Source organism: Halyomorpha halys, unplaced genomic scaffold, assembly GCF_000696795.3.
Source record: "Halyomorpha halys isolate HHAL.00 unplaced genomic scaffold, Hhal_1.1 Scaffold173.1, whole genome shotgun sequence".
NCBI classification, from domain to species: domain Eukaryota; kingdom Metazoa; phylum Arthropoda; class Insecta; order Hemiptera; family Pentatomidae; genus Halyomorpha; species Halyomorpha halys.
Genome location: NW_027108878.1, coordinates 366790 through 378495, shown reverse-complemented (window position 1 = coordinate 378495; position 11706 = coordinate 366790). Strand labels below are relative to the sequence as shown.

The window sequence follows — 11706 nt, the reverse complement described above, 5'->3', positions numbered from 1 at the left end:
CAGGGGTATACAATGAAAAGTAAAATATAATAAGAAAAATTAAAGGTTGTAAACAGTAAATGAAAAGGGTAATAGTAACAGATAGATAAGAGATAAAATAAGAGAAGAATTATTAAAGAAAGCACAAATTAAGAGATGAAAAAGGAAAAGAATAAAATCAAATGATGAGACAAAATTCATACCTGTTTTGACGGGAGTCAAAGTCAGAGTGAGCCGTTTGTATTGGGAGGAGTGGGGATGGCAGTTTAGCACGCCACAATAACAAAAATAATTTTAAAGTAAACATTGTAAAAAAAATATTTAAATTAGGTAAACAATAAATGGTAATACACATAATAGAGAGGGAGAAGAGATATTTACAAAATTATATAAAAAATAAAATTAAATTAAAAAAAAACTCATAGTTAGAAAAACAAAGGAGAAATAAAGTATAAAATAATGGGATACAATATGTGTAAGTGATTAAGAAAGACAATATACCAAATGAGTGGGGATACAGAGAAGTGTAAATTATAGTAGAAAATTAATAATAAAGTAATTGATATAAGTACACTTAAGAAGGTAACACATGAATATATATTAAAACATAAGATACATGAATATAAATGAAACAGGAAGGATAGTAAATATAAAAATAATTGAATAAATGGTGAGAATTTATAGAAACAAAAATAAAAGATATGACAAGAAAGTGGGCTTCTGAAATGCAGAACAAAGTGAAAAGAATTATTATGAGGGTTTTATTATGTTCAAAATGTGTCGATATGTAAGGGAGATGCAGTCTTTATCAACTTTATGATTGACGGAATTCTCAGTCAAATTTATGTAAATGGACTCCGAGACAGTGGCAAGAATGGAAGGATTGTCGAAATTAAAAGTATGATTCAGGTTTAGTGCGTGTTCTGATAAATTGACCATTCCCTCCCTTTTCTTGACCTACTTATTATCAGAAATCCCGATGGCTCCCTATCCACTAATTGTTATACCAAACCCACTTATTCTGGTAGACTCCTCAACTATTTTTCTCCTGAGTTTATGTTTTATAAAAGTACTCCAATAAGCAGAAAAAATGAGAAATTCAGAAGATTAAATATTTTATTGGATTATTCTTTTCTAGAATTGAGTAATAAGCAGAATTTGATCTGGACACTCCCTTTTACTATAAGACCAGAAGTTTGATACAGGTTGTTAAGTCATTTTCATCCCAGTTGACATTCACACTTGCCAAACCCTCCAGTTTAACTAAATTGAAAACTGTGTTACTTCTGTTCGGAAACATGAAAATAAAATTAATAAAAAAGCAAAACCAAAAAGATACTTATTTGAACGTGAAAATTAAAAAATCATGTAATGTTAAACTTACATATTCATTCCAACATCATGAGCTATCTGTTCTAATGATGAGAACCATTATTCTGATTTATGCTCAAAGAACTCTTTTAGTAATTTTTGCTCAGAAAACATGAAATAGTGATAGACTTAATGGATATTCTGTACAAGTGAAATATATTTTCAATGGATTCTATTCATACAGGATTATAACCTTATGATCTGGGCCCTGTTTCATAATGAAAGCTAATAGTATTAGTTCATAATAAAAGTATAGAAACTAGTGTAATAATACTAATACTTATTTTTTTCATAATAGGGAGGACTATTAATGATGTTACACGAGTTAAAAAGTACTAAAGTAAAAGTTACTATTGTACAATGTAGTGTAACTATATTAAGATTAATCGACAAGACTAATAGTATTAGCTTGTACTTTATCATGAAATAGGGCCCTGCTTGTTCAAATTAAACTACCCATATGATTTCCTCCAGTTTACACCATTCTTTATGGATTAGAAATTATTTTCTTTAAAAAAATTATTGTAATAATTTAACTTTGATAGTAAGATTACTGCTTTAAGGAATTGCATGAAAATTAGATATAGTTAATGAGAAAAATAATTAAATTTAAATTAAAAATAATTTTTTTTTGCTGAATATTTAATATCATATTATATTTTAATTTAAATTTAATTACCTTTTCTATTTGTGTCTCACTTATCTATTTTTTAAACTTTCTTCTGGAAGTATTGCTAGCCTGGATATGTGTAATTAACTTTGTTCCTTCATGTCTAGTTAGTAATAGTGTTTTTTGTTTAATTGGTGATTGTTGGTATTCACAGGTTTTATCATTGTTTTTGCCTTACTGTGTTTTATTTGTCATTATGGAATATTTTTTATGAAGTCATAGGTTTAATATCTAATTTTTTAAAGAAAGGTTCCCTAACAACATGGATATTATTTTAAAAAATAATGCACCCTTTATTAATAAGACACAAAAAATATGATGTTTATATTTGTATTTCATGTATTGGTATCATCTGAAACATATACATATAAAAAAGTTTATGGGGAGGGGGGTCCATTTATCTTATTTTAATCATCTATATTAGTGATATGTTAGAGATTTGGCTAAAATCTCGTGTTATAAGTGTTTATTTCAAAATCAATTATATAAGGTTGATGAATCGTGGCCAGTCAAAAATTGAACCTACAGCAACCCAGTGTAATGAGGTAGCTCTGAAGTAAAATTAGCTCTGGTTCGATTTCACATTGGTAGAAGAATTTCAATTTATTTTGGAGCAAATCCAGGAAAAAAACATATTTTTGTTTGTAACTTGTGTATAATCAACATTTTCTATTTTAATACAAGAACATTAAACCCAAGAAATTAAATGTCAATTTAAAGCTCTTATCTTTTAATTATAAATTATAAAATTAAAATTATCATTTAAATATGTTTTTTATAATTATAGTATTAAGTCTTTAAGTTGATTTCTTAATTCTTATTATTTTCATTAAGTAACTATGTTAATTTTAATTAATGGCAATATGTAATTCCTTATATTTTTCCTTAGATTTCTGAAGGATCTGAAATGGATCCACATTTTGGTTTAAATGGATGATTCAAAATATATATTTAAAAATACTTGCTTGCGACTAATAATTGCAATAAACTTGGTTCTGTTTGATGTATTCATTGCAGTGTATTTTCCTTTTAACTTATCCAAAATAAATATAATTATAACTACCATCAGATAGGATTGTGTACCATTGTCAGATTGGACCACTTTACAATATTGTAAAGAGTGTTAAATTGTTTTATATCTCTTTCATTAGTTAATTAGTAATTACAACATAATTGACCTTAGAAACCATATGAAATTTTAAGTGATTAACAAAATTTTATTTTTTGTATGTTAATTTTATTTATTTAAATTTATTATCTCCTTGCAGGGTACATATATTTGTGATTTTGTATCCTGTGGATCTATAATATTTATTTTAAATTATATCACCTATTGGCGGCAGACCATTTATTTATATTATTAATTCCACTTATTTCATTTCAGGAACTTTAAGGGCCCAACTTATCTAGAAATGGACCATCATTCAGTTCAAGTTATTCCATCTGTACATCAAACACTTGATGAAATGGATTTCGAACGCGGAATTTGGACCTCAGGTTGATGATTACATTGTTTTTTTAATTTTTCTTTTATTCAGTATTTATTTGGTGACTATTCTTGTATCACCTAGGCTTTATCGAAAGATTATTTCATTTTTAAATTGCAATCTCTCTTCTATATATTTTTAATTATTGTTATAGATGCAGTTTGATTAACATGATTTTGATATGTATATTTAGTTATGACCTACTAAATATACATATCAAAATCTGCTGTCTAGAAAGCATGTAAATATTGGTTCAATTCACACATTCTTCAAGAATTTTTCCTACAATATTTATTGGTTTAATATGAAGTCACTGATGGTAAATATAAGCAAAATGAACCCTACTTACACCCTCTGTGTTAGCCTTACTTACCTTATTTTTGAAACAGACAATTTTAGCGAGTATGTTGGTTGATGTACGACATTACACAATCTCAAGAGGAGATCATAACACAAAAAATATATTAGAAGGTAATCCTTTCTGGCTGACCCACCTCACTAAAACTCCCATTTAGCGATGATCCTATATCAATTTCGAAATTTTTTTAAGAACAGGAAGAGGAGACTTAAGTTAGTTAAATCGAGTGGCTAAAATTGAAAAAACAGCATGAACTCGCCACTCCTGCTCTCCATGGTAGCCTTACTTATCTGACCTTTGAAACAGACACATATATTGACAGACTTATAGCAAGTAGGTTGGTCAATATATGATGTGTCACAATTTCACAAAGGAGATCATAACACAAAAAATATTATTAGGCAATCCTTGGGGTGCTGAGTGTAGGTTGTGTATAGTAGTATATTTATGCACTCCAATTGCTGAGGTGGCTGTGCATAATTAATTAGTTGTGACTTCAATTGAAGATGTGAGATATTCTACGTGAGAAGGCCTCTACAATACATGTTCAATGGGTTAGGAGATGAATTGACAGGGTGAGTTTTACAGGTATTTTTTGTAAATCCTCGCAGGATGGAAATTTCACTCCATAAGGTATGCACTTGCGGTTGTGAAGATGTATGCTAGTCCTACAGGTATTCGCTGTTACTGTATAATTAAAAAGTCACACTTATCATTTCTTAAAAGGTTTTTTCATTTACAAATAGATTTAACAGCCTTGTCAATTTCAGTCTCGAAAATTTTGCCCCCTAATTTTAAGTCTTAAGGGATGCTGGTGGCAATAAATCCTAGGAAATGACAGGTGATGACCTATGCAAAACTAGTTACTTCTCCCTCATTAAGGCCACAAACTTCTCAAGGCTAATGTATAATTGAGGAAAAGATTTACAAAATATCCTAGAGACTTTTTCGTTTTTTTTCTATCCACGGCGCTACAGCCCAGTTTAGACCTTGGCCTCCTCAATGAGCCTTCGCCATGTAGCTTGGTCTTGTGCGTCCGCTCTCCAGTTGCGGATGCTCAGAAGTTCTCTGGAATCCCTGATGACGACATCCTCTCATCTCAGCCTTGGCCTCGATCTTCCTCCCCTGAATCCCGCCTAGTATCTTCTTACTTTCTTTTCAGCAAATGAACATAGCTTCATGTAAAGAACGCAGGAAAAAACCTTATAGGCACATTGGAAAAGGGTTATCCCGCAGTAATTGATACACTCCAGAAAACCTCCTTTCTTATGAAGCAGAGTTATTATGCCCATCTTCTATTCCTTCGGGATTCTTTCCTCGATCCAAATGGTTAGGCGGTATTCCATCTTCTCCTAGTGCTTTATTGTTATTGAGGTGACTGAGGGCATCCATGACATTATCCAATGTTGGTGGATCAGGGGGATACAAATCGTCCTGCATGTCATGAGCTTCGAATGTCTCTGGCTCTTCGTTTAGGAGAGCGTTGAAATATCGTGACCATCTGTTAAGAATTTATTCCTTTCTGGACAGTAGCGAGCTATCTTCCTTCTTACAGGCCTTAATTCTTGGCTTAAACAACGTCCTGCTCTCATTTATTTTCTTGTAGAAGGCTCTGGTCTCATTTCCATCCCTATGGGTTTCCATTTCTTCAAACTGCTTTCGCTCTCATTCCCTTTTCTTTCTCTGATGGACCCTTTTCCTTCTTTTGTTTTTGTACTCCTCTGAAGCTTATAGCCTTGTGTGCCTCTTCTGAATCGGTTTTGTGTAGGTCCGATTCTTTTCCTTCATAACTACTGCACACGCATCGTTGAACCACGGTGATCTCGCTACTCTCACCTCCAAACCCAGCGTTTCCTTGGGTGCATCCTTAACAATCGACGAAATAAAGCTCTATTGCTCTTGTACTGAGCCTTCTGTTGCTCTGGAATCTTCAAGCCTCTCATCTAGCTGCTGATGATATCTTGATATTACCTAGGGGTCTTTAAGTTTGGCTACAGCAACATTTTCCATTTTCTTTCCCATGGCATATCAGACATTGGATATCCTTGTTATTATCCCTGATCTTAGCCACCACAAGGAAGTGATCAGTATCCATGTTCGCACCACGGTAAGTCCTGCAGCTCATCAGATTGGATCTATGCCTCCTGCTGATGTGGATGTGGTCTATTTGGTTTACTGTTGTACCATCGAGGGAGTGCCAAGAACCCGTGTGGATCCTCTTCCCAGGGAATAGAGTGCTACCCACTAGCAAGTCCTTAGAGGCGGCAAAATTAATCAGCAGGCGCCCATTTTCATTTGTCGAATGTAGACCATGCATTCCAATAGTTGGTCTAAGGACTTCCTCCTTACCAATTTTAGCATTGAAATCACCCAAGATTACTTTGATGTCGCTCTGCGGGCAATTGTCAAAAGCTCTGTCCAGTTGATCATAGAAGGCTTCCTTCTCTTCCTCTGGTGACACCTCTATGGGGGCATAACAACTGAAGAAACTAAAGTTGTAGAATTTTCCCGTACGTCTTATAACACAGATCCTCGGGCTAATGGAGGTGAATCCTATGACAAGATCCCTTATTCTTCCTCTGACCACAAAACCGGTACCAGAGATATGTTATGCCTCATGGCAGCTATAATAGACAGTGTGGAACCGTTTCTCCAGCATTCCTTTTCCCCTCCATCTCACCTTATATAGAGCGACCAAGTCTATTGCATAAGTGTCCAATTGTTGTAGGAGCTGCTGAAGCGACCCGAGTCTATACATAGATAAAATGTTCCTTTGTCCAAATTTTAAGTCCATATGAATCCTGTGTTGTTTCCATGTGATCAGTCCGGCTATTTCTCGTTGAGGTTTCATAATACTTAAGGGTTTGAGGGGAGCATGTTATCAGCCTACTGCTCCTGAGTCAGGTGGAGGGACTGCCTCCTCAGAGCTCCCTGATTAGCTCCCCAATCCGGGATGGCTACCTAGGGGAGGTGACCATAGGATGTGTACTGTAAATGACCTTTGTCTGTAGTGTGAAATGTGCTGTATTAGTGTAATGTGTAGTGTCAGTGTACTGTTCCCCCAACCTGGAGGACTAGTGGCTGATTGCAACCAGATGGTTGGGCGATGGAGGCGTCACATCCCTACGCCAATTGAGACATTAAAATGTGGAATAAATTTAAAATAGTAAAACACAAATTAATTATAAAATATGAAGAATGAGGCTTCGGAAGGAATGTTGGTTGGAAATTGTGAAATATTTCCTTTTTTCTATTCTTATTTAGTTAATGAACTGGAATTTTATGAGGAAGCCAAATTTTTGAAAGGTGATTCCTTTCTCCAATTTCTGTATTATTATTATTTATATGATATTTCAAACCGATTATTGTGTGTTTTTGATTTTTCATGATAAAAAATACTTTATATTGTTACGAGAGCTCAAGAGAACTTTATCCCTCTATTGTAAACTGGCATATAAAGTGATTATTTTTCTTGTTTATTGCCTCTTAGAATTTTTGAAGTAAAAAGATTAATTTTAATTAATTAGATTAATAAAAAGGTTTGGTAGAGGTTTCAGGACTATATTATAGTGCCTTAAATAAATATTCATCAAATAAATATCTTCAGTTCACCTCTTGTTTCTTGGCCTAAAACCTAAAACTTTAATGGGTTTGTTTTATCTTATAGCTTTGATGGGTGATATTACCAAAGTTCGAGACCATTTGAGGAAAGGTGTCAATGTTGATGTAGAAGACAACAATGGATATACTGCACTCCATTATGCTTCAAGAAATGGTCATCATCGTATATGTAATATTCTTCTTGATGCTGGTGCTTCAGTCGACAAATGTACTCATGCTGGTGGTGCAACTGCTTTGCACAGAGCTGCTATGTCTGGTATTTTCTTTATCAATAAACTAATTTAAAGTAATTAAATAGCTTATTTTTTTTACTTTTGCTTTCTGTTAGGTCACTCAGATACCTGTGAACTTCTTTTACATTATGGTGCCAATCTGTTGGCGAGAGATGTAGATGGGAGAACTCCTTTACATAGAGCTGTTGAACAGGGTATGATTCTTAATTATTACAGTAATATTTTCTTTTGTTTGGCTGAATTTGTTAGTTCACATGGCTAACACCTATGGATGCCCAGGTTAGATTTCTGGAACCTTTAAAATTAAAACTCTTCCTATGAGGTTAATCAAGCCTGCTAAGGGTTACAAAGTGTTTATTTGAAAGGTTTTGCAGATGGATATGGCTAGAGAATTCCATAACAAGGAAACCGTTCTATGAGAAGAAATATACAAGTCAGTGGGTTGGAATCTCGTATTTAGGAAGTGGACAGAGAAACAAGGGGTTAAAAATTCAAGAATATAGGATGGATTTTTAGTTTTTCATGGCTCCATAGAGATACAGACCAAGGAAGTATTTCCAATGGAAAAGAGGGTGAAGCTACTTTAATACGGTATACTAGCTGAGGACATGAGATTGACTAGGGATCCCGTAGATGAAACTAATAAAAGGAATCATTAATCTCTTAAGTCTCATCTCTTGCCAATCCATCATAAACGAGGCAGCTGTAATCAAAGCAGATGAAAGTGAGAGAGGTAACTAGAAGCTATTGGGGTTTAGGGGTAAAGAGGGTCAAGCCACTTCGATTCGGCTTACCAACTTGAGACATGAGAGCATCTAGGGATCCCAGCAATGAATCTAATTAAACAGTTCATTAAACTCTTCTAATAAGATGTACATTTTTATATGTGAATTTAGTGTTAACATTATAGTAAATCATTCTATGACATCATTATAATTACACTTTGTCACCCTTCTAGTTCATGTTCATATCTTATTTTTTTTATAAATGCATTGTTGGCCCTACACCTTTTTTCTGTTTCTTTTTACTCCTTCTTCATAACTCTCACTTTGCTCTTTATGAATAAGGCAATTGTCCTTCTCTCCCCCGATGCCATGTTTAGTCACAAGGATTTAATTTTATTGTAGTAGACAATAAATAGAAAATGTTTAGATTAATTAATAAATTGATGATTTCATTCTTTTTTTATCATCACATTATAAATAAATTGAGTTTTCACTCGATAATGTAGTCTTTTATGACTTATCTGTATTAACGTTATATTTTTGTTTTATTTAAAAAAACTAATATATAGCTTAAACAATTTTTAGGCCAAAAGGATGTTATAGCATTGTTTCTTAAAGCAATGCCTGCTTCTGCTTTTGAAAAAGATAACAAAGGTAGGAACCCACTTGATTATGCTGAGGATAAGGAAACTATTTCTCCTTTGTTTTCAAATATTGATTGCAAAACTTTACAATAATAGTTTTCCAACTTTTATAGTGTAAGGGGAAGTATAATTATAATTTTAATTAAAAAAATTAATTATGTCAATTGATTCAAAACAGAATTTTAGTTATATTGCTTTTGCTACAAAGATGTATCTTGTTTGATCTAGCTTTGCTTAGTAAGTTACTGATGATTAATTAATAGATGTTTAAGAAACTTGTGTAAATTAAGTTCTAGCATTATAAATATTATCATAATTTTAGTTTATTTTGTATTGTTATTACTAAATTCAATAGACAATATGTTTTATAATTTTATTGGCCTGGTGATTTAAAAAACTTATCGACATGACTGCTCTCCATCATGGTTATTAGAGGAAAACTTATATTACAGAATATTTTTTAGATATTATGAAACAAATTGACATAACTACATACTTACTTAGCTCTACATATTTCAAATGTTCTGATAGATGGTTATGAATATAAAAATTATGACATTTATTGGCCATTTTTTGTTCACGATTTAAGTCCATGAATGAAATTAAAAATCTAAAACTGATCTTCAAAGTGAAATACTTTAAAATTATTTTTTCTGATAAATTTTTTAATTTACATTGGAATCAATTGTCGATTTTACTATTACAAAAAAAAAGTAGAAAGCCAGAGTATACATCCTGTGGTCTTCACCGCAAATTGTATTGTTACCTTTACAGATCTCTTTTGTTTAAACTAAATTATCATCTTGATATTGTTCCTGAACCTTTCATCATTAATGAGGGCTATCAGAACAGCAATGGCTTAACCACCCCGCCCCCCCAAAAAATAATAATAAAATGAAATATTTAAAAATATGAACTTGAGTATTTACTTTGCATTAAAAATATTGTCAGTTTTAATTACTGACAAGTAAAAAAAATCTCTCCTTTTTTTTTTAAGAATATGTTTAATTTAACCTGTTGGAATCTGCTATAGATTATTTAGAGTCAAAATTGAATTTATGTAGAATCCTCCAACCCTATAGTAAGAGATTACATGCATGTTTATAATATTAATAAATGCTTGTTGCTTGTTTATAAACCTGCTAGGTATTACAATCGGTTTTGCAGGCTCTAGTGGTCTTACTAATCATATTTTGTCTAAAAGGTTTTATGGAAAACTAGGGAACATGATGATTTAATCATGAGACTGATATCTATTAAACTTTAGGCTATATTTAACTAATTGGCTATTTTACTGTTTATTTAAATGTTTGAAAGTTCTATGTTACAATGTATTAAATTTAATGGATGGGAAAACAAAGTGTTATAATTCTGTTTTGTTAAAAAATTCTAGATGGTGGTTTTTGTTTTATCAGGATTTTGTACATTTTTCATTTATCATAATCTATTTTTTTTGAAAGATTGTAAATGATGGGTTGGGTTCAAATAGGCAAAATCTGGATCCTGGTGAAAAGAGTAAACATCCTATATCCTTTACTGTGAATATGTTGATAGGTCAAAATATATTGTCTGAACTTAAGTAGTTATAGTGTATCAATAAAATAAAATGTTAATTGTTTTATTTCTTTTAAAAATGAATCAATCATCTTTAATTGTTAATAATTACTTTTAATTATTAACATTTTCATAAAAGAAGAAAAATGGTGGCAAAAGCAGTTAGTATTGAAGGTAATAATAGAAATATTATTTTTAATTAATATTTAAGTAGTTATTACATTAATTCTGCCATGTTACAAAAATATATCTTTACCTTAAAAAATTTGTAGACACTAATTTCTTATATGCTGATACTGTTAAAATAATTAAAACTATTTATTTAGATTTGATAAATAGTATTTAAACATTTATCTGCATTTATAACATGAGACTTAAATGTATCTTTATAATATAAAATTCAAGAAATATATTGTGACATTTTTACCATAACTATACAAAATATAACCTTTGAAAGTATTATATATAGCCATTATTTTTCTACATATTTCGGTATGTGTTACAGGTTCATACTTTTTATAATCTTAAAATTAAAAGACTTCAATATTAACCTGATAGTGCTTTTTTCTAACTATGTAAAATATTGTATTAAATGTTACCATTATGTCTAAATCATTAAGTTCTTATAAAAGTGTATATTTGTATCACATTTACAGACTTTGAACTCTTATTCAAATGTGTTGACACTTATTTTGTCATTTACTTTTGAAGAACTAAAGTATTAATTGTCATTGATTATTGTTGTATTATAATGTATTTAATATTATTAATTTTTTAACTAAGTGAGTGTTTCACTTATCGATTATAGTTTATTGTTTTGTTAGATTTAAAATTTTGAAAGTATTGTTTTCATTATCACATTTACCTAATGTATGTTTATATTTACAAACATATTAAGATTATTTGAGACATCATTTATATCTATTTAATAAAATGTGTGAAGGAATGTTTTTTGTTACTTATTAGGTGTGGAACAAACTTTTAACTAGGTATTATGTTTAAAAAAATCTGTTGCCTTTATTTTCCCCCTCTTGGGTTGACTAATAATAGTTTTTGTTATATTA

The 11706-nt window shown here is 31.2% G+C and overlaps 1 protein-coding gene across 1 annotated transcript in view; it reads left to right on the top strand.

Moving 5' to 3' along the window:
* LOC106679044 (ankyrin repeat domain-containing protein 39) overlaps nucleotides 1-11706 on the top strand; it is a 14163-nt gene extending 2457 nt beyond the window's left edge. The window contains exons 2-5 of the mRNA XM_014417960.2: nucleotides 3405-3517; nucleotides 7533-7742; nucleotides 7815-7913; nucleotides 9030-11706. Coding sequence (XP_014273446.1) covers nucleotides 3405-3517; nucleotides 7533-7742; nucleotides 7815-7913; nucleotides 9030-9181 — 574 coding nt within the window. The 3' untranslated portion in view covers nucleotides 9182-11706. The remainder of the gene's footprint in view (nucleotides 1-3404; nucleotides 3518-7532; nucleotides 7743-7814; nucleotides 7914-9029) is intronic.